This window comes from Tursiops truncatus, chromosome 20 (genome assembly GCF_011762595.2).
Source record: "Tursiops truncatus isolate mTurTru1 chromosome 20, mTurTru1.mat.Y, whole genome shotgun sequence".
Taxonomy (NCBI): Eukaryota; Metazoa; Chordata; class Mammalia; order Artiodactyla; family Delphinidae; genus Tursiops; species Tursiops truncatus.
In genome coordinates this window covers 44,189,146-44,215,147 of record NC_047053.1, presented here as the reverse complement: position 1 = coordinate 44,215,147, position 26,002 = coordinate 44,189,146, and the positions used below count along the sequence as shown (strand labels likewise).

Genomic DNA, 26,002 nt, shown 5'->3' with positions numbered 1-26,002 from the left:
CACTGGAGAGTGGGCACCAAATCCTGTGTGTGCTAAAATTAGACCCGTGTGCCCTGCTCCATTCTCTGGGCACAGTAAAGAATTTCCCATGTTCTCCCTGATGCCTTTCTCTGTGGCAATGCTTGGAAGTCTCTGCAGCCTGGAGCTGTCCCGAGAAGGCGTGTTTCCTGTGACTGCTGCCTGGGCTGCTGTGAGTCTGGGAGCAGGCGGACCCAATTCCTCCGCACTTTTCCAGGGGCTTGCTTCTGTTGAATGAGAAGATTTTACACGTGAATTAAAGCAGACTCACGTCCATGGGCTGGATTGGAAACTGGAGTTCAGACTCTAGAAGTCTGATTGGGGCAGATGGGTGAAAAGTGTCTGGATTTACCCCCTGGGCCTTTGGCTTCCTAGTCTCTAGAATTGTCTTTTTCTAGAGTGTGGCCCTCATTCTAGGGTCCTGACATTAACTGAAATCAGAATGTGTTTTTCTTTTGAGTGTGTTATAACGAGTGGTTCTGTGTAGTTGGAAAAGTACACTTGTACCATAGCTGTTACATTGTGGATTGCATAAGTTTTGTGAGCCTAGGAACCTATTTCCCATTTATTTTCCTTCAGGATAAATGGAGTTTGAATTTCAGACAGTTGACTTACTGATGAACTTTGGGAACTCAGTCTACTCCTGGTTGAGGATTTACTTCCTTTGGTTATTTGTGTGGTGTAAATATTGTAGGTCACCCGAGGGGCTGGAGTTGTCTAGAAGGAAGGCCTGGAGTTCAGTTCAAGCGTCACTGCCTTCATGGAGGATGCTAGGATTTGACAAGGCAGAGGAGAGCAGGGAAGGCATTTTCAGTACAGGGAGGTGGGAAGGAGGATGGTTTTCACATGAGCCAGTAGCTCATCACACCCAACCAGAATATTGGGAACACTGTAGCGTAACTGAAAATGAGGGTGAGTAGATAGAGGGGCTGGGTTGTATTGGGCCCTGAAGGCCAAGGAGATTAGATGAGACACAAGAACATGGTAGGTTTTTGAGCAAAATGGTGACATGATGAGAGTAGTATTTAAAGAAGGCTAGTCTGGCAGCGGAATGCCATGTGGGCTGGAGACGAGGGCAAGGGGTAAAGTCAGAAAGAAATGCTGAGGTGTGAGGTGTGAGTCAACAGGGCTTGGAGAACTAAAGAGGTTTGGAGGATCAAGAAGAGAGTGTCAGAAGACTCTTTTGGTTGGGGCCTTGGTGGTTGGGAGAGCAGAGGTCCCTTGATGGATGAGAGGGAGTGAGTGGGGTCAGGATGGGGTGGACAGGAATGAGATGGGTCTCTTGGGTTTAGAAGTAGACCTGTTTGGACCTGGATAGAGTCTGTGTGTGGGTGGAGAATAGAGAGGAATGGGTAGAAGAATTTCTAGCCAAAGAATGGGCATAGTGATTGGTGTATATAGATGGATATGGGAGACAAGATAGCAACTCATACCACCTTCCTGGTGAATAGAGGCAAGGCCATGTGCTTAGAGGGAGAAAGGAGGGAGACAAAATTGGAGGCCTAGATGAGAGACAAGGCCTAGAATCACACCAGTGGGGAATCTGACTAGGAAGTCAGTATGCTAATTCAGGAATTTCCTGGAAACAGCAAGGACATGGACCAGGTCCGCATGCTACAGCCACCTCCTGGCTGGGGTCTACAGCAACCTGTACCCAACCCTCTCCCCCCATACCCTCCCTGGCTGGGATGAAGATCCCTGGCAGTGGGAGTGGCTCATGCCCATGTACGGATGTCTCGCAGGCAGTAGATAGCAGTGCTAATGACTTAGAGAGGGTGGTACAGATGATGGTTTGGTCTTGAAAACAGGCCACCCCTTCTCTTACCATGATCTCCTCTCCATTAAAAAAAAAAAAAAAAAGCCAGGCAGAGTAGGAGGCAGATGGTTTTTTGTGAGAGGGCAGGGAGTTGTGTCCCTGGGGGGCTCTGCAGGGCGCTGTAGAAGTGAGGGCGGTGGGAATGTGGAGCAGGTGTGGTGTGAATCCACAAGAGGGTGAAGCCAAGAGGTTGTGCTTGGAGGGATGTTTGTGCAGAGTAAGAACGAAGGAAGCGTTGGGGTAGAGAGCCTGTCCTTATCACAGCCAGGGCAGAGGCAGCCCTCTTGTAGAGTCTGGCGGAAGTCGGATGGACAAATGTCATCTGTTGCCATGGCACTTGCAAGTGCTGATAATTTGCATCTCATTCTTAGCTGACTCAGCCCACTCTCCACCTTTAACTAGAGGTAAAGGATGTTTCTACCGCTGGGCTAAGCAAGACAAGTCCAGAAGTTCTAGAAGTGTTTGTTAATGTGGGATGAACTGTTACAATATTATTAGAAAAATATTTTGACTTAATTGCCTTAGGCACATTAGTTCAAGTGTACTCTGTTTCCTTTGCTTGACTTGAGCACTTGCCAAGAATATCTCTGGTGCAGAATGGAAAAGTAGGACTCTAAGTAGGATTCACAGAATTATAGAATTTAGAGCTTTCTGGAAAATTCCTTGAAGACAATGGAGGACCCCCTCCCCCTTTACAATGAAAGAACCCAAGGTTAGGAGAGGTGAAGGGGGTGAGCCCTGTCACTGTCACTTGAGGGTCTTGGTCCTCCTTGGAGCTCCTGCCCCTGCTGCCTCATGGCTTCCCTTGGTTTGTGTTTTTAGTGACTGATTCCACTACCAACTGAACAGTTGTCAAAATCTCACACTTGGGTGGGACTTTGGGGCTGGGTCATATCACGGGGCTGCTCTCCAGGTCCTTCCCTGTCACAATCCTCAGTGGTGGTGGAGTGGGATGGGGGAAATCTCACCCATGGGACCTGTGGGCAAGTGGTTCTCTTCAGAGGAAACCACAGTGTGGACAGATGGCCATCTGAGACCTCTGCCAGGAACCTGGTATCTCTAGGCCTTCTTGCAGGTATTGAACGTGGCTTTGGGTTTCTTGCCTCCTTCCCTTTACTCATGCTCTGTCCTTCACTTGGAATGTACTCTCCACCCTGGGTCTCTGCAGTCAGCTTGTCAAATCTCCAAGGGCCAGCGCACACACCGCCTCTGGGAAGCCCTCCTTCATGCCCCTTCTCTCACCTCTTCCCCATCACTTCCTTTCACTCACTCCCACTGTTCTGCCCTACACACACTTACACACATAGACTTCTCCAACTTGATTTTTTAAAAATTGTCTTCTTTGGGCCTCAGATTCCTTACCTGTAAATAAAATTCTGACATTAAGTATACATTTAATCAGATTTTACTGCCCTATATCAAGGTTAAGTCTACTGATGCATGTATGAAAAGTATTGTTTCTCACTGAAAAAGAAAGCCTACTTTTTTAAGTTCTCAGAGAATTTTTTCAATTTATGAAGAATTAATCCAAAATACTTTTTGCACATGGAGAAGCTGAATGGTTAATAGATAAGAGTGGATTCAGATATGTAAACTAGGTTTTCTAGTTTACTCGTATGATTTGGAGGGGGAAAAGTTCAAATACTTTACTATTTATTATAGCTAGAAAATATGATTGTCCATATCAAGTCAGTTTTTCCAAAGTTAAATGTTTGATTCTTGTATAGGGAACAGAGAACGTTATGTGTGTTACATATGTTACTGTCAGTGTTTTCTAAAATGATTTCAGAGAGTAATGCTTTTAGGCTGATAGAATGAGGAAGGCTTCCTCAGGAAGTAGAAACCCAGCAACTATAAAGAAAAAGATTGAGAGATTCAACACCTAAAAATATAAAACTTTGTATGTTTAAAAAAAAAAAACCCATAATGGTAAAAAGTCAGAGATGGGGAAAAATATTTTCAGCACATTCAGTAGACAAAGTGTTCATGATACATAAAGTGAATAAGAAAAACCCTTGGGCAAGAAACATGAATGGCCAGTGAATAGAAGAGAAACAGATGGTGGAAAAAACATGAAATGATATCAAAGCATTGAGATGCCTTTTCCCCACCCATCAGATGGACAATAATTAAAAATAATGTTTATTCTTGACAAGGGTTCAAGGTGGGCACTTTATAAAAGACTTGCTGTGTACACAAGATCTATATAGAAAGCTTTTCAAGGCAGCATTTTTTCTAGTGTGAAAACTGGGAAAAACTCAAGTTTCTATCAATAAAAGAATGATTAAGTGGATGATGGTATATCTGTACTAGGTAGAAGAAGTGTGTATGCCTGTAGATTTGTATGTATTGGCATAGGAAGGGGTCCAGGAAATAATAAGTGAAAAACAAACAGCAAAGCAATATGCATAGTATGGTTACATTTAAGACTAAAAACAAAAACAGCTTTGTGTGTTTGTGTGTATTTATAAATGCATACAGAAGGACAGAGGATACATCCTAAACAGTTGATTTTGGGCATAGCAGGAGAAATTTTCACTTTTCCTCTCCATACATCTGTTTTTGAAGTTTTTTACAATGAGCTTGAAATTGTGTTTTTTTTTAAATTGAAGTGAAAATTTATATATGCTTATTCAACCCTGTAATTCCACTTCTAAAAATAATTATTAAGGAAATAATAAGAGAGACAGTCAAAGGTTATGTATAGCATCATAATGTATTACAGCATTGTTTGTAATAGCAAAAAATTCCTAGTATCCTGTGTTGAAATGGTTACATTATAGAATATTCATTTTATAAAGCTATTTAAATTCATGTGTGAAAGAATCTTTGCTGACTTGAGGAAGTACTTACAAGTACAGTTAACATTTAGTAAATGCTTGCTCTGTACCAGGGACCATGCTCAGTGCTTTACCTAAATTGTTTTATTTAATCTTCTGAACCGTCTTTTGCCATTCCCATTTTACAGATGGAGAAAGGGAGGCTTGGTTAGGGTAAATAATTTGCCTGAGGGTCAGACTCCCACCAAGTTGGTAGAACTGAAGCCAAAGGCCTTGCTGATACCCAGATGCTGGATTACTTCACTGTGTTATCTTGAGTATAAAAGCAGATTACAACATACATACGGTATGACTCATTTTATAAAAATGAATCTTTCTGTGTCTTAGTTTTCTCATGGGTAAGGTGTGGGTACAATTTGATATTCTGAAGATAATTATTTTATTTTTAAAATTGACATGCACTTACATGTAATTATTTTCCCCAGATTACAGAAGTATTTGGAAATACCTAATTCGTAGAATTTGGAAAAACCTAAAAAGTAGAAAATAAAAATGACTGATAAGCCTGTTATATGGAGAAAACTAGCATTAATGCCCCCCAGCCCTTTTTGCCTGGTGTGTGTATAGGTATGAACATTATTGAGGTACTTAATAGTTACTGCAGAATTGGTTTCAGAAAAGTTTTCGCTAATTATGTGCCAACATAATAGAGGGTTTGTCTGCAATAGAGGGTTTGTCTCCACATGCCCTTGACAGCATCACATGTTATATTTTAATGATGGAATTTGATGACCAATATTGTCTCATTGATGTGTTTCATAATTCTTTGTTGTATTTAGTCAGTTGAGCTCTTTCGTTTGTTATTGGCCATTTGAACTTTTGGGTGAATTGCCTGTTCATGTACTTGGGAAGTATCTATGGAAGATGTCTTCCTAAAGTTGACCATTGAAGACCTTAAGCAAGACTATTAGAAAGTCCTTATAAGTGGAAGTTTCACTCTGCCTATTGGAATACGTTTTTCTTAAAGGGATGAATTGGTGGTCTGTGGTTAAAACTTGACTTCCTAACCATTTGGAATTTGACTTTAAAGTTTGGCTTTAAGGGACTTCCCTGGCAGTCCAGTGGTTAAGACTCTGCATTTCCACTGCAGGGGGCTTGGGTTTGATGCCTAGTCGGGGAACTAACATCCTGAATGCCTCATGGCATGGCCAAAAAAACATTAAAAAAAAAAAGGAAGTTTGACTTTAAAATTTAAGGAGTGATTGGTGAAATGTCACAGGACCTCTCTTATGCAACTTCCTGAGAGTCTATAATTATTTCAAAATAAAGTTTAATTCAAGTAGTGGTAAAACTTTGGCTTCCTCCCATAACTGAGTTTGACAACTCTGACTGGAAGGGTAGGTGGGAGGTGGGAGGGGGCAATATATGACAACAGACCCAAAGCCAAACAGTGGTTAGGAAACTGCTTTGTTGTTGATGGTGTTTTTAATTTGGAAATAATCTCAAAGTTTAAAATGGTTATGGGAATTCCCTGGCAGTCCAGTGGTTAGGACTCCACGCTTTCACTAGGGCCTCAGTTCAATGCCTGGTTAGGGAAGTAAAATCCCGCAAGCCGAGCAGCATGGCAATCAGTCAATCAATCAGTCAATCAATGGTTGCAAAAATGAAAACTGAATAAGGAACAGCATTTACTCTTTCTCAGATTCACCCCTTGTTAACCTTTGACCCCACGAGCTTTTGAAATGTGCTATTTTGTGACCCCAGCCACTACCCTCTGCTCATCCTCCTTCTGGATTTTCAGCATGACAGTCTGCCAGGTTCCAGGTACTCACTCACCTGAACAAAACTGTTTACACCCAGGTTTCAAACTTCTCAAGAACCTACAGTGGTTCTGTTTCCTAAGATTTAAATATAAATCCAGACACTTAGCCTTCAGAGTCTTTGAACAATTGATTCCCTGCCTCTAAACTCCAATATTAATCTTCCTCCCGTGTCCCCCCAGTACAGCCCTTCAGCTGTAGCTAACCTAATCTTTAGCGACTCTTGTTCTGTCTTGATTGACTCGTTTCCATCTCAGTGCCTTTCCTTGTGCTGATATTTCATGTCCGCCATCTTATTTTGTTCACGTTTCTTCCTCGTTAAGTCACATACATGGCTTTTCTGCTTAAAAAAATTTCCCAGACTTCTTTACTGTATTAGCACCACCTGATTTGGGCATACCTATCCTGAGTTTTCATTACTTTAGGGTTGTTTTGTTTTGTTTTGAACTTTCGTATAGATGTCATCATACGACATCCATCTGCTGTCTCCTTGAGACCCCCCACCCTGGCCCCCCGTGGATGGCATCAGCGTTATCTTTTATAAACCTCCATAGGCCTCGTGTGGTTGTGCTGAAGGTATGACCTGATTTTGAATGAGTTACTGTGAACTGTATTTGGATTTCATTACTGGAACCATCGATTATTATAGCAATCTATAAAGCAAAATTCTAATCATATTGATGCTTTTGAACACTTTTTCCTTCAGGGATGTGGCCCTCTTCCCAGGTAGGCCTTCCTCGTGGCAGGTAAAAGTCCATGCAGTGGCTGCAGAGGGTGAAGCTCTTGTGTACTAGTAGTATAAACCTTGTGTTGTTTTGCTGGGCTGGAAGAGACTCTGAATGGGGGTCTGGGAACCTAATAACTAATGGGAAAGGAGTTCTGAGTTTCTACCAGTCAAGGTCTAAGTGCCTTGGGAGGCTTGCCTGTGCTGGTAGTAGAGTACTTTCTTTTTCTTTTCTCTTTTTAAATGAAACTAAGCCTAGCACTAGCTCATTATCTACAATGTCAATATTGATTTTTATTTGTGAGGTGGAGTATTAACAGATTAGAATGGCTGCTGGCAATTCTCATATGCTTCATTGACTTTAAATGAATCAAGGGATGGCTATTAAGATGTACTTGAGATTTTTAGGCTAAATCAGAACTTCCTACTATGGTTGTTTCCGACCAGATTCACCGTTTCCTCTGCAGCATCAAGGTGGAAAAAAATGAGCCTTGAGGCCCTTCTCTACTTTTCATGAAACCAAATGCTATTAAAAACTGCACAGATAAGAGATGTTAAGACATCCTCTGCAATACAATGCAGCTTGACTCTTTTCCGCTGCCAAGAGATGTTTTTGAATTAAGACTATTGACCGACACAGCCCATGCTAGCAGATGGTGCCCATACATCAGATGTCCAAGTGCAAGCTTGTTCAGAGACAGCAAATATCTAACGGGCCAAATTTTACAAAGATGAAGAATTTTCACAGTGATTTTGAAGGAGTAGGGGTGCTCTTGAGAAATGAGACATGTTCCTTCCAAACCAGGCTTGCCTCTTAAGATGCAGTATTACCGTGCTTTCTACATCTGGAGACACGTTTAATTTTCAGTCGAAGTTGCTTGCTTCCCTCCTCTTTTTCCTTCCTTCAGCACTTCCTCTAATCTAGTATGTGAGTTAGAAATTAATAATAATAATGTTGATAATAATAATGATAAGGGCCACATTACTATTTGTTCTAATGTAGAAGGACCAAGAGGAGGAGTTGCTGATAAATGAGTGGCCTGAAAGGAACTCTTTTCTCTTTTTATGTCTCTGTAGGACCCTGAGATTGAATTATTTCAAATACAGCTAGAGGTAGGAAGGGCAGTTATTATTAGAAAATTAGTCCAAAAAACTCACAAAAAACAAACCTATCAGATTCAGAGAGGTTATTATATCTGAGCTAATAAATGCCAACATTGAGTCTTGAAATAGCTCTTAATTTTTTTTTCCCTCCCTACGTGAATCTTGAGTAAAAGGCAAAATATTCATTCGATTATGAAGAAAAGCACGAGTATGGATAGCTCTTCATTTTTCATTGTACAGTCTGATTTATTGTTGATTGGTTTTTCATGGACTAATTAATGATGATAACCTTTTTGAGTGACTAGAAATAAAATAAATTTCATGGATGTTTGGTATTCTAACCCTGACTCCACTGAGGTTGATAGGTTCCTGGAGTTCATGATAGGGAGGGAAGCTGGCTACTGGCTTCCTGTTGAGGCCTTTTGTTTTTTATGAGTTCAGATTAGATGGGAGCCATTGATTTGTTCCTTATTTTTAGACTGGATAGAATAGAATCCTGCATCAATGCTGGGGAGAGAAACCCTTATTAGAGGCTTTCTCTCTTTTTTCTTTCCACTTTCAAATTATTTGGTTTATTCACTTAGGACTAGGCAATGTCTGAGCTTCCCTTTCTATTGGAATATTCTGTGATTGAGTTTTGTTTATTTATTTATTTTCTTAAAAAATTTTTTTTTAATTGGAGTATAATTGCTTTACAATGTTGTGTTAGTTTCTGCTGTACAATGAAGTGAATCAGCTATATGTATACATATATCCCCTCCCTCTTGGACCCCCCCGCCATCCCACCCATCTAGGTCATCACAGAGCACCGAGCTGAGCTCCCTGTGCTATACAGCAAGTTCCCACTAGCTGTCTATTTTACACATGGAGGGTATTTATCTCAAACCTAATCTCCCAGTTCCTCCCACCTTCCCCTCCTGTGTCCACATGTCCGTTCTCTACGTCTGTGTCTCTATTCCTGCCCTGCAAATAGGTTCTTCTGTACCATTTTTCTAGATTACACACATATGCATTAATATACAATAGTTGTTTTTCTCTTTCTGACTTACTTCACTCTGTATGACAGACCCTAGGTCCATCCACTTCACTACAAATAACTCAGTTTCATTTCCTTTTATGGCTGAGTAATATTCCATCGTATATATGTGCCACATCTTCTTTATCCATTCATCTGTCGATGGATACTTAGTCCACATCCTGGCTGTTATAAATAGTGCTGCAATGAACATTGTGTTACATGACTCTTTTTGAATTATGGTTTTCTCAGAATATATGCCCAGTAGTGGGACTGCTGTGTTGTATGGTAGCTCTATTTTTAGTTCTTTAAGGAACCTCCGTACTGTTCTCCATAGTGGCTGTATCAGTTTACATTCCCACCAACAGTGCAAAAGGGTTCCCTTTTCTCCACACCCTCTCCAGCATTTATTATTATTGATGATGGCCATTCTGACTGGTGTGAGGTGATACCTCACTGTAGTTTTGATTTGTATTTCTCTAATAGTGATGTTGAGCATCTTTTCATGTGCCTCTTGGCCATCTGTATGTCTTTGTTGGTGAAATGTCTGTTTAGGTCTTCTGCCTGTTTTTTAATTGGGTTGTTTTTTTTTTTTTTGATGTTGAGCTCCATGAGCTGTTCATATATTTTGGAGATTAATCCTTTGTTGCTTCATTTACAAATATTTTCTCCCATTCTGAGGGTTGTCTTTTCGTCTTTATGGTTTCCTTTGCTGTGCAAAAGCTTTTAAGTTTAATTAGGTCCCAGTTGTTTGTTTTTATTTTCATTACTCTGAAGAGGTGGGTCAAAAAAGATCTTGCTGTGGTTTATGTCAAAGAGTGTTTTTCCTATGTTTTCCTCTAAGAGTTTTATAGTGTCCAGTCTTACATTTAGGTCTTTAATCCATTTGGAGTTTATTTTTGCGTATGGTGTTAGATAGTGTTCTAATTTCATTCTTTTACATGTAGCTGTCCAGTTTTCCCATCAGGCAACTTATTGAAGAGGCTGTCTTTCTCCATTGTATATCCTTGCCTCCTTTGTCATAAATTAGGTGACCATATGTGCGTGGGTTTATCTCTGGGCTTTCTGTCCTGTACCATTGATCTATATTTCTGTTATTGTGCCAGTACCATACTGTCTTGATTACTGTAGCTTTGTAGTATAGTTTGAAGTCAGGGAGCCTGATTCCTCCAGCTCCATTTTTCTTTCTCAAGATTTCTTTGGCTATTCGGGGTCTTTTGTGTTTCCATACAAATTGTAAAATTTTTTGTTCTAATTCTGTGAAGAACGCCATTGGTAGTTTGATAGAGATTGCATTGAATCTGTAGATTGCTTTGGGTAGTATAGTCATTTTCACAATATTGATTCTTCCAATCCAAGAACATGGTATATTTCTCCATCTGTTTATGTCATCTTTGATTTCTTTCATTGGTGTTTTATAGTTTTCTGAGTACAAGCCTTTTGCCTCCTTAGGTAGGGTTATTCCTAGATATTTTATTCTTTTTGTTGTGACAGTAAATCTGATTGTTTCCTTAATTTCTCTTTCTGATTTTCATTGTTAGTGTATAGGAATGCCAGAGATTTCTGTGCATTAATTTTGTATCCTGCAACCTTACCAAATTCATTGATTAGTTCTAGTAGTTTTCAGGTGGCATCTTTAGGTTTTTCTGCAAACAGTGACAGTTTTACTTCTTCTTTTCCAATTTGTATTCCTTTTATTTCTTTTTCTTCTCTGATTGCCATGGCTAGGACTTCCAAAACTATGTTGAACAGTAGTGGTGAGAGTGGACATCTGTGTCTTGTTCCTGATCTTAGTGGAAGTACTTTCAGTTGTTCACCATTGAGAGTGATGTTTGGTGTGGGTTTGTCATATATGGCCTTTATTATGTTGAGGTAGGTTCACTCCGTGCCCATTTACTGGGGAGTTTTTTTATCATAAATGGGTGTTGAGTTTTGTCAAAAGCTTTTTCTGCATCTACTGAGATGATCATATGGTTTTCATTCCTTAATTTGTTAATATGGTGTATTATGTTGATTGATTTGTGTATATTGAAGAATCCTTGCATTCCTGGGATAAATCCCACTTGTTCATCATGTATGATCTTTTTAATGTGTTGTTGGATTCTGTTTGCTAGTATTTTGTTGAGGATTTTTGCATCTATGTTCATCAGTGATGTTGGTCTGTAATTTTCTTTTTTTGTGATATCTTTGTCTGGTTTTGGTATCAGAGTGATGATGGCCTCATAGAACGAATTTGGGAATGTTCCTCCCTCTGCAATTTTTTTGGAATAGTTTGAGAAGGATAGGTGTTAGCTCTTCTCTAAATGTTTGATAGAATTCACCTGTGAAGCCATCTGGTCTTGGACTTCTGTTTGCTGGAAAATTTTTAATTACAGTTTCAATTTCATTACTTGTGATAGGTCTGTTTATATTTTCTAATTCTTCCTGGTTGAGTCTTGGAAAATTGTACCTTTCCAAGAATTTGTCCATTTCTTCGTGGTTGTCCATTTTATTGGCATATTGTTATTTGTAGTAGTCTCTTATAATCCTTTATATTTCTGCGGTGTCAGTTGTGATTTCTCCTTTTTCATTTCTCCCTTTTTTTCTTGATGAGTCTGGCTAAAGGTTTATCAATTTTGTTTATCTTCTCAAAGAACCAACTTTTAATTTTATCGATCTTTGCTACTGTTTTCTTCGTTTCTATTTCATTTATTTCTGCTCTGATCTTTTTGATTTTTTTCCCTTCTATTGACTTTGGGTTTTATTTGTTGTTCTTTCTCTGGTTGCTTTAGGTGTAAGGTTAGATTGTTTATTTGAGATTTTTCGTTTCTTGAGGTGAGATTGAATTGCTATAAACTTCCCCCTTAGAGCTGCTTTTGCTGTGTCCCATAGGTTTTGGGTTGTTGTGTTTTCATTGTCATTTGTTCTAGCTATTTTTTGGTTTCTTCTTCCTTATTAGAGGCTTTCTCAATCTTAATGAGAGCTGTGAACATCTTTACAAGGCATAGTAACTTTAATGGAGAGTTATAGTGAAGACTTTCATCAAGACCCATCTCCAGAACTGTTTGAGATAGGCTGCTTCCTTGAAACATACCTGACTAAGGCTAAGGTTTGTAGAGCGTTTGGCTCTAAATAGCTTACCCCCACCCCCCAAAAGTATGGGAGTGTAAATGAATACATTTGCATTTACAGTATTGTCTTAGAACATAACCACATGGTGCTATAAACACTAAAGAACAGTATGAGCTTTTTGAATAGAATTGTTTTAGTCAGCATGATAAGTAGTTCAAAATATTACGTTATTTCATTCTAAAGTTTTGAATGGTGAAATTTTTTTTAATTTTATTTTTAATTAAGGTAAAGTATACATAACATAAAATTTACCAATCTGTTTTTAAGTGTGCAACTCAGTAGTGTTACGTATATTCACATTGTTCTGCAACCGATCTACAGACCGTTTTCATCATACAAAACTCTAACTCTATCTCCATTAAAAAACAACTCCCTATTTCCTACTACCCCCAGCCCCTGGTAACTGCCATCCTACTTTCTGTTTATTTGAATTTGACTACTTTAGCTAGCTCACATAAGTGGAATCATACAGTATTCATTTTTTTTTGTAACTGGCTTACTTCACTTAGCTTAATGTCCTCGAAGCTCTCAGATCTAAGTGAGGGCTGTTTTGCTTCTGGTTCATCTACTACCAGGTAGATAGATGTAGCCGTTTGGCATTCCAGCTCTTTGTGGAACAGTCTCCAGTTATGGCTCCACCTCAGCCAGCCCTGAACTTTGATTTCTGCTCAGGAGATCGATAAAATGAAGGTTCCAATTTGCCAGAATCATCCAATGTTTTGAGGGCAAGAGCGGCTTCTGTAGGGCTCATCCCTAATTCCTTTTGGCCTGGTGGTTCCTTACTCAGTTGTTGAAGCTTCAGTGCTTTTCAGATTTTTAAAAAAATATGGATTTCATTGTTAGTTGTTTTCAGTAGAGTGGTGGACCTGATGATGGAGCCTGTTTTCCCAGACACCAGACCTCTGGCTTCAGTTTGTCAATGTTGCCTCTGCCACCCCCATCCATTCTGGGGCTGGACGAGGTTAATCTTTAGCACCACTTTGCTCATGACCAAATCAGACTTTTGTTTAAACATATCTCTGGCAGAAAATCATCCTATATGACAATGTGAGCTATAGGCCCTCCCCTCACAAGACTCAAAATCAGTGTTAAAACCCACGGTCTTGTGCTGGTGGCTTTGGAAGAAGGAGACCTGCTGGGTGAGAAATGACCTTTTTTGACATTTCAATTCCTGAGGGCTTGAGATAAGGTTGTCCCTTTTTTTTTGTTTGTTTTTTTGAGCCTGGTTATAATTGAATTGAGATAGCAGAGGGCAGGAGGCTACTTTTTTATGATGCTAGCTTGACAGATGGATAACGAATTCTTATTTCCCAATCCTGTTAATCACATGCTAGCTGTTGAGAACTCAGCTTTTAGTTCCTGGTAGAGCTGTTCATGCCAGAGCACGGAAGGCAGGTACCAAGGCCAGGACAAGCAATCATAATGAGTGTCCATGACATGCTTGAGGAGGTAGATTGCTGTGGTGGCAAAGGCATCAGGACATGAGTGTCAAAAGCCTGTGTCTAGGGCTTCCCTGGTGGCGCAGTGGTTGAGAGTCCGCCTGCCGATGCAGGGGACGTGGGTTCGTGCCCCGGTCCGGGAAGGTCCCACATGCTGCGGAGCGGCTGGGCCCATGAGCCATGGCCGCTGAGCCTGCGCGTCCGGAGCCTGTGCCCCGCAACGGGAGAGGCCACAACAGTGAGAGGCCTGCGTACCGCAAAAAAAAAAAAAAAAAAAAAAAAAAAAAAAAAAAGCCCGTGTCTAACCATCTCCCCGTCCCCTCCTCATTCAGTGCTGTGTCCTTGGACCAACCACGTAAAGTTCCTGGACGACAGTCAGGTACTTTTCCTCTTGATCTTGGCTGTCCTGCAGTGCTGTGACTTTGGGAGGGTCGGTTTTACTGGCCCCAGCCGCCAGCCATTGAAGGATGGAGAGGAGGAGGCTTGGAGGACTCCCCAGGAGGAGGAAGGAGGTTTGTCTAGAACCCAAACCAGGGACTCGAGTTCCAGGACACACAGTTATCCAGCAGTTTGAGTCCTAGAAGCAGTCTTTGTTTATCCCCTCATTTGCAGATAAGCAAACAGGGCCCTAAGATTTTCTTATATTTAAAAAGTAGTAGTGCTGCTCTAGCCTCACGTGGCATGTTTTAGTACAAAACTAGTGAGGTGGAGCTAGACTTCGGTCAGCATGGGTTTGAGGGAGGTTACTCTAAACCTCTGAAGCCACTGCCTGAGCCCTGGAGAAAGACATTAGCCATGGTGAGCCAGACTACCTACTCTGGCTGGCTGCCTGGCACCTAGCTCTCTATGGGGCCCAGCTCAGGAGGCCCAGTTGGCTGACACAGACCTCTGTGGTCAGGCCACTCAAGATGGCTGTTCTCTTGCTCTCTACGTCCCCAGCCCGACCTGCGCCTGCTTCACCCACACTCTGCTCACATGACTGACCTTCCTGCATGCTTGCCCCAGGCCCCAGTTAGTGACTGTTCTTATGAAAAGGGCGGCGAGGGGCACGCCCCACTGCTAGTTTCCCTGGTAACCAATGAGCAAACCTGACGTAAGTTCCCCCTATAACTGGCCGTCTCCCGTTCCCCCTGTGAGTGAAGGCTGCTGCCATGTCCTGCCCACCGTCCACCACCCAGGTGGGGTGTTGCTTCAGAACCTTGCTTCAGATATATAAGCTTCCCCATCCGTTAAACCGTTGATGTCTCTGTAGCTGCCTCCAGGGTCTTTCTTCTGTCTTGAAGCGGGGCAAGCACAGGGCTGTAGGCCTGCAGGGTGCAGCCCAACAAGACCTTAAGACAGTCTAGTCAGAGATCAGCAGAGGTCCCTTTAACCGGCAAGCCAAGGGGGCCCGACTATGTGTTGGAGGTTTGGGCAGATCGGCCCCTGATGGCCCTTCCTGGGCAGGTGCTGAGACCACAGGCTCCTGGACACACTGCTGTTTGGCCCTGTGGCCCTGGACTGGGCCTGACTTTGCCTGTGGACTCCCAGGCCATCCCACCCTCAACTATAAAAGAGCCTCTGCACTCTTGCCTTGCTCCTCAGAGGACGACTCACACTGTTCAGCCCCCCAGTCATGCTCTCTGTATGTGCACCTGTGCCTACAGTCACTTTTACTACCAGTGAAGCAGCCTCAGAGCAGCAGAGCCTTTCAGATCATCCTTTATGTTATTAAAGCAATTTAAATAAAGCTGATTTTTCAGCCTATTGAGAATTATCAAGTACCAAACTTTTAAAATTACCTCTGTAATTTTCTTTTAAAATTACCCTTATAAAAGTAGGTGACAGTTAAATGAAAAATGTGTGTTGCGCTTGGTATTTTTCTTCTCACTAAGCCAACAAACCTGTTGGCTTTGAGATAACAGGGAAGGATTGTCCTGGACCCGAGGCTGTGTCTTTCTAGCTTGCTGCCAGCTCCTGGATTTAAATTGCTTTGTCTGATTGATAGAGATCACTCCCTTTTCTTGGATCCAATGGGGATAGGAGAGCCTGAGGGTCATGAATGAGCTTGGGCAAAACTCTGTTGAAAAATTTTTATGAAAGTAATTTCTCTCAAGTATTGATACTGAAATGTGTTGTTTCAGATGTGTCCTTGTTGTGACTGGGCCCTTGAACTGTAATTCTTGTCATCGCTGGGTTATTTCCTGTTTCTAGTAAATAGTTTTTCTTGCCCACCTGCCCCAGGTTCCGCTCCCCCCCAATCCCCTCAACACACACACAGGTTTACCTTTTCTCTTGTTGGTAGTATCAGTTGCTAGCATTTTGAACATGAGTATTTGGTGGAAGACTTAACTATAGGAGTTTTTCAAATTAAAGAAACAAGCAAGGGACTTCGCTGGTGGTCCAGTGGCTAAGACTCTGCACTCCCAATGCAGGGGGCCCGGGTTCGAGCCCTGGTCAGGGAACTAGGTCCCACATGCTGCAACTAAAGATCCTGCATGCCGCTACGAAGATCCTGCGTGCCGCAACTAAGACCCGGCACAGCCAAATAAATAAATAAGTATTTTTAAAAAGAAAAGAAAAAAGAAACAAGCAAGCGACATAGTGTTGATTGTCTATGGCAGATTACTTGTGTGAGTATATCAGATTGGGTTGTGTACTATCACCTGTAAACATAAACGTAGGGTTTTAGATTTGGGAAGGACTCTTGGTGCCTCATTTAACAGATGAAGATTCTGAGACCCGTAGAGGTCTTGGCTTGTTCAAGGTCCCACAGAATCAGCTGGAAAAGGAGCAAGTGTCAGAAGCCCTATTTCCTGGTCCCAAGGCTGCTCTTTCCTCTCTCGCATGATGCCTTTCTCGTACTGGTGGTCTCCCCCGGCTCCCCAATACCCACCCTCCATCCTGGACATGGAGAATAGACCCATGTGTCAGGATACACCATGCCTGTGCTCATCTTCATGCCTTTGTCCCTTCTTTCTAATCACACCCATTTAGCCACAACCTACCCCTCAGTTTAAAAGAGCGAGCGGGTGTCCTACCATCCACACTGCTCTCACCCTCCTCAGAACGCCTGAAGGTCACTCTTCAAGTGTGTTTTAGCTCCTTTGACGGGGTTTCTTTCCAGATTGTGTTCATTTCCCTCTTGTAGGACCTGTCATGATGCCTTGTTCCCAATAAATGGGCCGTAAGTGAATAGGGGAAGATGTAATGCACTGGGTGTCACAGGGTGCGCTTGGCTTCTTTTGTTTTTCTGCCCAGCTTTTCAGGTGTCTGTTTTCGCTCCAGCAACTAAGCTCCTGAAGGGCAGAAAGCATAGCCTCCATGTCTCTTGCCCTAGCTCTTAGCAGAGTTCTCAGTTGGTGGTGGGTTGCAGCATTGAGACTTCATTTTCCTGCCCTTTGATTCTTGGATTCAGTTTAAAATACGAGTTTGCTTTATCTTGAAGCCTCAGAAAATGGCCATGTCTTCATGGCTGCCTATATACTCTGGCCTTAGGGTACCTACCATTTGGGGAATAAAGAAGCTGACAGATCACAGCAGTTAGTTTACAGATTTCGCTTACCACCCTTGGATACTTTGCTCCTTATATGCAGTGGCAAGATATATGAGCAGTGGTGGGAGACGCAAAAGAATTGTTAGGATTGCTGTGAAAATTGCAATGAAAGCAGTAACCCTCCAGGATTAGCTTTTTATAGCTGGAAAACCACTGGTGAAATTTTTATTCCAAGATCCTCAAAATCGCCAGGATGCTGCATTTTAGCCTGTTGGACTTCTGGAGTAAAACTGGTAGCAACTTGTGCAGGTCTTTCAAGCCTTGCAATATAGAATTACTGATAGAAATGAGCCAGTTAAGAGGGAGGAAACGATGAGTTAGATGTTGTGAAGGAAAACAGATTGTACGGGGTTTATAACACTGGTTTGTAGTTTGCTCATAAAAGAGAATGCCTAACTGGAATTTATCTGATGAAAATTAAACCATTAAACCTGCTCAAGTAAAAACAGTGGCCATCTGCCAAGTAAAACCATAATCACCATTTAGAAGTGAGCTTCACCTGCATTCCTGTCCACACATGACAGCATGTCCCGTGGAGAAACCGCTTTCTGACTTCTGGTTTTCTCGCTGTTTTCACAGAGCCTGAGCCCTTGTGAAGCCGGCGATGACAAGTCTGAATGGTCGCCATGCCGAAAAAACCATTGACATGCCAAAACCGTCAGCCCCCAGAGTGCACGTGCAGAGGTCCGTGTCCCGAGACACTATCGCCATCCACTTCTCGGCATCCGGGGAGGAGGAGGAGGAAGAGGAGGAGGAGTTCAGGGAGTACCTGGAGGAGGGGCTGGACGACCAAAGCATTGTAACGGGGCTCGAAGCCAAGGAAGACCTCTATCTTGAACCCCAGGGTGGCCATGACCTCACTGGCCCTGACGCCCAGCTCATCCTGGCAGACGGACTGTCCGTGTCCCCTGCCATCTTGCCCGTCTCCGAGAACACTGCAAAGCTGCTGGAGCCCCCTCCTGCAGCAGCACAAGTATTAAGCACGGTGCCATTGGCTCTGTCCCCGGGCTTGTCTTCGTCGGGGCCCTTAGCTAGCTCTCCCAGCGTGTCGTCCCTTTCTGAGCAGAAAACCAGTTCTTCCTCCCCGCTGTCCTCGCCTTCCAGGTCTCCCATCCTCCCTTCCAGTGCCTCGTCCTCCACCCTTTCCAGCGCAAAGCCCTTCATGAGCCTCGTGAAGTCCCTGTCGACCGAGGTGGAGCCAAAAGAATCCCCCCACCCGCCACGGCACCGGCACTTGATGAAGACATTAGTCAAGTCTCTGTCCACCGACACCTCCAGGCAAGAGTCAGATAACGTGTCGTACAAGCCACCCGACTCCAAGCTGAATTTACACCTGTTCAAGCAGTTCACGCAGCCGCGAAACACAGGTGGAGATTCCAAAACTGCACCCTCTTCCCCTCTGACGTCGCCTTCCGATACACGCTCCTTTTTTAAAGTGCCCGAAATGGAGGCGAAAATCGAAGACACTAAGCGACGCCTTTCCGAAGTCATATATGACCCTTTTCAGCTTTTTAGTAAAATTATAGGGGAAGAAAGTGGCAGCCATAGGCCCAAAGCCTTATCTTCAAGTGCTTCAGAGCTCTCCAATCTGTCCAGCCTGAACGGTCACTTGGAAGGCAATAACAACTACAGCATCAAGGAGGAGGAGTGTGACTCCGAGGGGGAGGGCTTGGGGAGCGACCCTGGCGTCCCCAGGAGTGACCACCCCCAGTCGTCCGAGGACCCTGCGAGAGAGGCAGAACCGAAGAGTTCTCAGGGGAGCAGTCTGAAGGAGGTAGGCCTGAAGACCGGCTCTCTGGTTCTTGAGAGGTGCTCTCTGTCTGCCTTGGTGAGCAAAGAGGATGAAGAGTTTTGCGAACTGTACACTGAGGACTTTGATTTGGAAACGGAGGGAGAGAGTAAAGCTGAGAGGCTCTCAGAAGTCCCTCTCAAGCCAGAGGTGCTGGCGGACGATGGCACGGCTCTGGACAGTGACCACGAGGTGGACTTGGCCATGCAGCACCCCGAATTGCCCGTGAAGACTCTGGGCTTCTTTGTCATGTGTGTCTATGCGTACCTCATCCTCCCCCTCCCCCAGTACGTGAGTGGACTCTTTCTGGGCATTGGCCTTGGATTCATGACTGCAGTTTGCATGATTTGGTTTTTTACACCACCAAGTGCTCATAAATATCACAGATTACATAAAAATCTACAACACTGGAACCCAAGGTCTCTGGATATCAAAGAACCCGAGATACTGAAGGTAAGCCTCTCCGCAGTAGCTGGCTGGCATCCAGCCTCATTTTAGATCTGACTTTATTCTTTTAGTTCATTGTCACAGGTTTTTGCCCAAGCAGTGTTTTTAAGACTTTGGGATCTGTTCATTCTCCAGGCACCCAAGAGACTTGTTTGGTAAACCTCATTCTAGTTCAGGTTTTGCCAGTTCACCATGTGGTTTTTCAAGGCTCTCCATGGCTCTGGAGAGTAGCATTTCCATCCAGTTTCCATTCCGGTCTCTCTCTAAATTTGCCAGGGATTTGCTACTTGCTCAGGATTCGTTATAGCTGAGTCTGTTAGGATTAAATATTGTTGAGACCTCGGAGCAGGGTTAAATACTCTTGGAATGCAAGAGAAGGGACGGAGGAAGAGAAGGCAGACTAACGTCAGGGGTGGGCCACTGCTGGCACTAGTCTTTGCTCTGCGCACAGTGGGGTCTGGGCTCGAGAAGGAGGCATTACCTTCCCGTGCACGTCAGATCTCAGGATTTGAGCCTCCTGAGGGGCGGCCGAGGCAAACCACTAGGGTGCAGAAAGAAACTACTAGAACTTCCAGTTGTGTTTATTTCTGCATATTTAAAAAGTTTCTGGTTGTTGTGTGTTTCACAGTATACACCATACAGAAGTACAGCTGTAGCTTGTATAGGTCATAAGTCATAGGCACATACACACTTCTTTGTATATATATATTTTAATTTTGGTAAAATACACCTAACAGAATTTACCATCTTAACCATTTTTAAGTGTACAGTTCAGCAGTATTATATTTAATATTCATTCACATTGTTGTACAGCCATCACTACCATCCAGCTTGTAAAACTGAAACTCTAAACCCATTAAACAATAAGTCCCTATTTTCCGCTCTGCCTAGCTCCTGGTAACCACCATTTTACTTTCTTTTTTTTTTAATTTTGAATACTCTAAGTATGTCATATTAGCGGAATAACACAGTATTTGTCTTTTTGTGACGGGCTTGTTGCACTTGGAATAATGTCCACAAGGTTCTTACCTGTTGTAGCATATTGCAGAATTTTGTTCCTTTTTTAAGGCTGAATAATATTCCATTGTATGTCTATACTTACTACATTTTGCTTATCCATTCATCTGTTGGTGGACACTGGGTTGTTTCCACATTTTTGCTATTGTGAGTAATGCTGCTATGAACGTGGGTGTATAAACAGGTTTTCAAGACCCTGCTTTCAATTCTTTGGGGTATGTACCCAGAAGTGAAATTGCTGGATCATATGGTAATTCTAATTTTGATATTTTGAGGAACTGCCATACTGTTTTCCACAGTGGCTGTACCATTTTACATTCCCACCAATAGTGTACAAGGATTCCAGTTTCTACACATCCTTGCCAACACTTGTTATTTTGATAATTTTTTTATAATTCAAAGCTTGTTTGGTTTCTCGGTTAATAGGTTTGCCCTCCTCTCTGTTTAAATGAGTGCTCAAAAAATGGCACCATGATCTCTATTACAACACAAAAACGAAAACAAAAACCCCACAACAAAACAAGGGGAAGAACTCTCAGGGTCCGAAATACTGTTTGTCTTGTTTTGTTTTTTAATTTCATAACGTTTTTTCCTTATTTAAAAAAAAATGCACTATCAATGTTTAAAAAACCACAGAAAACCCAAAGGAAAAAGATATTCTTTATCACACTAGTGGGAAGGAATTATAGTTAATATATAATATATACATATATGTACATATATATTTGGTACATATCCTTGTTTTTTCCTACATTTCTGCATGTATGAGTACATATATCACACACATTCACACTCATGCACTCGTTTTGTTTTGATTTAATGGGATCATATACAGGCGTATCTCGGAGATATTGCAGGTTTGGTTCCAGAGCACCACAATAAAGCAAAATATTGCAGTAAGGGAGTCACACGAATTTTTGGTTTCCCAGTGCATATAAAAGTTATGTTTACACTATACTGTCCTCTGTTAAGTGTGCAATAGCATTCTGTCTAAAACAAACAGTGTATATATCTTAATTTAAAACTACTTCATTGCTACACAATATTGTAAATAAACTATACTTCAATAAAATAAATTTTTTAAAAAAGTTATTGCTAAAAAATGTTAACCATCACCTGACAATTCCGGGTTGCCGCAAACCTTCAATTTGCAAGAAATACAACATAAATGAAGCTTAGTAAAGGGAAACACAATAAAATGAGGTATGCCTGTGTTTTGCAGTCAGTCTTTTTTTTTTTTCCCTTTCACATGGCAATATGTTATGAGACTGTTTCTTTTTTAAGAGAAGCTGGTGCTGAATCTTGAGGCTATGGCACACTTAAGCTTAGCATTAATATAAGAAGTGGAGCAAAAGTGACTCATTATGCATGGTTGCTAAACTTTTTTGATAGGGTGGTGCCGTGACTACCTGAATTACACGGCCTCTAAGGAAGTTAGCGCCAACTTTAGCAAAGAAAAATGGTACTTACATTAACTCCAGTGCCTAACGACTGACTGCAGTATTCAGTTTAAACTGATTTGAGCTCATAATTGTCTTGGGAAGATTTTACTTTTAATCCAGTCAATCTTTAATGCTGAGTCCAATTTACTAAGTAGTCTGCTGATTAATCAGGAACTTACTACCTACACAGAGGATGACAAAGCTATAGCACAGTGTGGTTGTTTTGATTTGATCATTGAAACAGTAAAGGCAGCACTATGATGCTGAGCACCGACAGAGGGCTGGGTGTTGGGTATATTATCTCATTTAATCCTCATCACAACCCTTTTCAGTTAAGTTGTGTGCTCACGAGGACATGAAGGCACAGAGAGGGAAGTTACTTGCCCAAGGTCACGTAGCTAGTGAGTAGGGGAGCCATGCAGGACTGATTCTTTCCTTTCTTTCTCTTTCTTTTTTTTTTAAGGAAGGTGTCTCGCCCTTGATGCCTGGGATAAATGTGGTTTTTTGTTTCTTTTTTTAATAAATTTATTTATCTTTGGCTGCATTGGGTCTTCGTTGCTGCACGTGGGCTTTTCTCTAGTCATGGCAAGCGGGGGGCTGCTCTTCATTGTGGTACGCAGGCTTCTCATTGCAGTGGCTTCTCTTGTTGTGGAGCATGGGGTCTAGGTGCATGGGCTTCAGTAGTTGTGGCATGCGGGCTCAGTAGTTGTGGCTCACGGGCTCTAGAGCACAGGTTCAGTAGTTGTGGCGCACAGACTTTGTTGCTCCACGGCATGTGGGATCTTCCCAGACCAGGGCTCGAACCTATGTCTCCTGCATTGGCAGGCGGATTCTTAACCACTGCACCACCAGGGAAGTCCCAGGCCTTGGTTTCTTTATAAAACGGTTCTGTGAACCTGTTTCTGGGGGGAGTTGAAAGAGTCACTTTTTGAATATGGCTTGATTCCAGGGATTCGTCAGCTGGTTTGAGTTATTTTCTGTGCATCTGATGCTATTTAGTTGGTTTTTTATAAAGGATATGATGCAATTCTTGAGGGCAGGTATGGAAAAAATTTTTAAACATTCACTGATATAGGAGGCTATAAAACCTCACTCTGTGATAAAATTCTCTAGTACAGAGGCCTAGCCCCTTGATCCTGCATACTTCCTGCCCTAAGTAGACTACATCTGGAAGCCCATGAACCAGTCAGGCGGGGAGCTTGGTGCTCGGGACTGTTTGAGGAGACCATGTGATTTTTAAACCTCTGAACCATATAAGTTCTCATCGGTGGGCCCAGGCAGTCCTTGCAGCCTGGACTGAGAGTCTGGTTCCTTTATTGGCTTCATAAACAATTCAAGGAGCGTTGCAGTTTTGTTTGTTTTGTTTATGTGCCTTCACATGACAAGGAAATGGGGGGAGAAAAGTAAAGCTTTTCTGTACTTTATCCAGGTGATTTTATTATTCCATCCATACTGCAGACATTTGTGTTTACAAATGACACTGCAGCAGTGATGAGTGTGTGGGCTGGTGAGCCAAAAAGACTACTTTGCAGCCAAGTAGTAACTCTTCTCAAAGACTGCTGTGGGGTTGGTTAGGCCTCATGGTACCCTACCACCTCCCCAGTAACCCCACCAATCAGCAGCTCTACTGTCTGGAATAGAAGCTGTCGAAGCCTCTGTGAGGCCAAAGAGCTGTCACAAAGTCCACAGAATAACTCTCAGAACCTTCTCCAAAGCCTGCTTCTTCTTAATGATGGGAATTCATAGCTAATACGAAGCAGCAATTAGGAGAAAGATGTTGCCACCTGCATTCATAATAAAGTGACATGTGAATGCATGAAAGCCGGGGGAAGACCAAAATGTTAGGAGAAGCTAATGGGACTTACAGCATGGGGGCCTGGGTAAGTTAGCTCCTGGCGGGGCCTTGTTTGTGCCACTGAGTCCAGGGGCGGCATTGTGAGCAACACCCCTAGGTGGTAACCTTCCGGGGGTTTTACTTTGGGTGACTAGCTAGATACCCTGAACCAGGAGCCCTGGGAAAGAATGTGGGAGAATGAGGCATTTAGAGTCAGCATATTGCACTTGGGGTGTTTGCCTTGCTGAGTGTTCTTAAGCAAGTTGGATGCTCTTTCTTTTCCAAGAATGTACTTGTCACATGACCAGGAGTATACAGTCAGTCTCCATATCCTCAGGTTCCCTGTCCCCATACTCAACCAACTGCGGATCAAAAATATTTGGAAAAAAATTCCAGAAAGTTTCAAAAAACAAAACTTGAATTTGCTGCATGCTGGCAACTATTTGCATAGCGTTTACATTGTATTTACAACCATTTACATAGCATTTACCCTGTCTTAGGTGTTATAAGTAATCTAGAGATGATTTAAAGTATATGGGGTGGGGGCACTTCGCTGGTCCAGTGGGTAGACTGCATGCTGTCAATGCAGGGGGCCCGGGTTTGCTCCCTAGTTGGGGAACTAGATCCCGCACGCATGCTGAAAGTAAGAGCCCGCATGCTGCAACGAAGATCCCACGTGCTGCAACTAAGGCCTGGCGCAGCCTAAATAAATAAATATTTAAAAAATAGTAAAGTATATGGGGGCGGGCTGTGCATAGTTTTTATGCAAATACTACACCATTTTATATGAGGGACTTGAGCATCTGTGGGTTTTGGTATCTGCGGGGTCTTGGAACCAGGCCCCCTTGGATGCTGAGGCACGATTGTATTTAATTCACTGCCGTTCTTGCACACTAAGTTTCCACATGTCTATAATGAGAAGCTTCCTGAAGATTTCAAAAGGTTCTTGGGTTTATGTTTGAGTGTATGACATGTAGTTGTGAATTACATTCATGAGTAAATTCTTTATCTCAGACTTATAAACCACCTGCAGAACACAGCAGTAGGGTGTTGGTTTCAGGAGTGATGATGTGTCTCTTTTTGAAAGATATGGCCTAGAAGGTTGACTAATATTACATTTACACCATTGCAAAACTAACAAATGAATTTTGGAGAACCTTCTTTCCTTAGGTCATGTCATGTTTAGATATTTAATAAGAGGGATAGGTTTTTATAATAATCGCATTCCCTAAATACAGGCTGTGGTTTTGACATATAAAAGAATACTTTTTAGGGAGAACATTATCAATTTTGAGAATAAATTCTAACTTGTAAGTTTAATCTCAATTTCATGCAATTCTTTCTTTTCAGAAATTAGAGTGAGCAAACTTTAAGGCAAAAACAGCCTCATTACATACAGCCAAAAGAGACTCACTGCATACAGCCAAAAAAGGTTGCTCTTTTTTGGTGTTTTATAATCCTTAATACAATGAGTACAAGAAATTAAAAAAAGTATTTCTTTCCATGTTGTACTTAACTGAAAATATCCTGCCCTTCTAATGGGTCACTTAAGTTTCTGTGTTTGGCATTTATAATCATGGCTATTTCCCAGTGCCCCTTGTTGCTTAGGGGAGTTTTCGGGTGAGGTGTTTCACTGCAGACACTCTCACTTGCAAGCAGGTACCCCATGTTTTGAGTTGGTTGGAGAAGCAACTGTGGGGAAAATGCTTCCAGAATTACACAGGAGCAATGGTAAGGATGTCAGGTGGCCCCAGCGTGATTTTTTTTCATCTTTTATTTTTTAATGTTTTATTGTAGGGGATTTCAAGTATACACAAAAGTAGAGAGAAGAGTATAATGAATCCCCATGTATCCAATACTCAGCTTCAACAATTATCAACATTTTGCCAGTTTTCCTCTTAACCTATTAACTTATGGCATGGCTGAACCATAATTCTGGTCCACCTATAGGTAACTGCAGTTTGTAGCATCATTTCCTTGGGAAGATGCATCCTGAATTCCAGCTAGCTATTGGAGGACCATCCTTTCTGGTTTTGTTCCAGGTGTCATCTATGGAGTGAAGAGAGAGGCTGTGAGCATTGTGGGTCTGAGATTTCTCAAATCATGTTTTT

The 26,002-nt window shown here is 42.3% G+C and overlaps 1 protein-coding gene across 3 annotated transcripts in view; it reads left to right on the top strand.

Annotated features, from left to right (window-relative positions):
• Positions 1-26,002, top strand: part of TEX2 (testis expressed 2) — a 107,383-nt gene that overhangs the window by 29,027 nt on the left and 52,354 nt on the right. For 2 of the 3 annotated variants that reach the window (XM_019944353.3, XM_073797423.1), the window contains exon 2: positions 17,942-19,604. In XM_019944353.3, coding sequence (XP_019799912.1) covers positions 17,967-19,604 — 1,638 coding nt within the window. In that variant the 5' untranslated portion in view covers positions 17,942-17,966. Of the gene's footprint in view, positions 1-4,802; positions 4,961-17,941; positions 19,605-26,002 lie in introns of all 3 variants that reach the window. The other variant, XM_073797422.1, reaches the window with a different exon arrangement.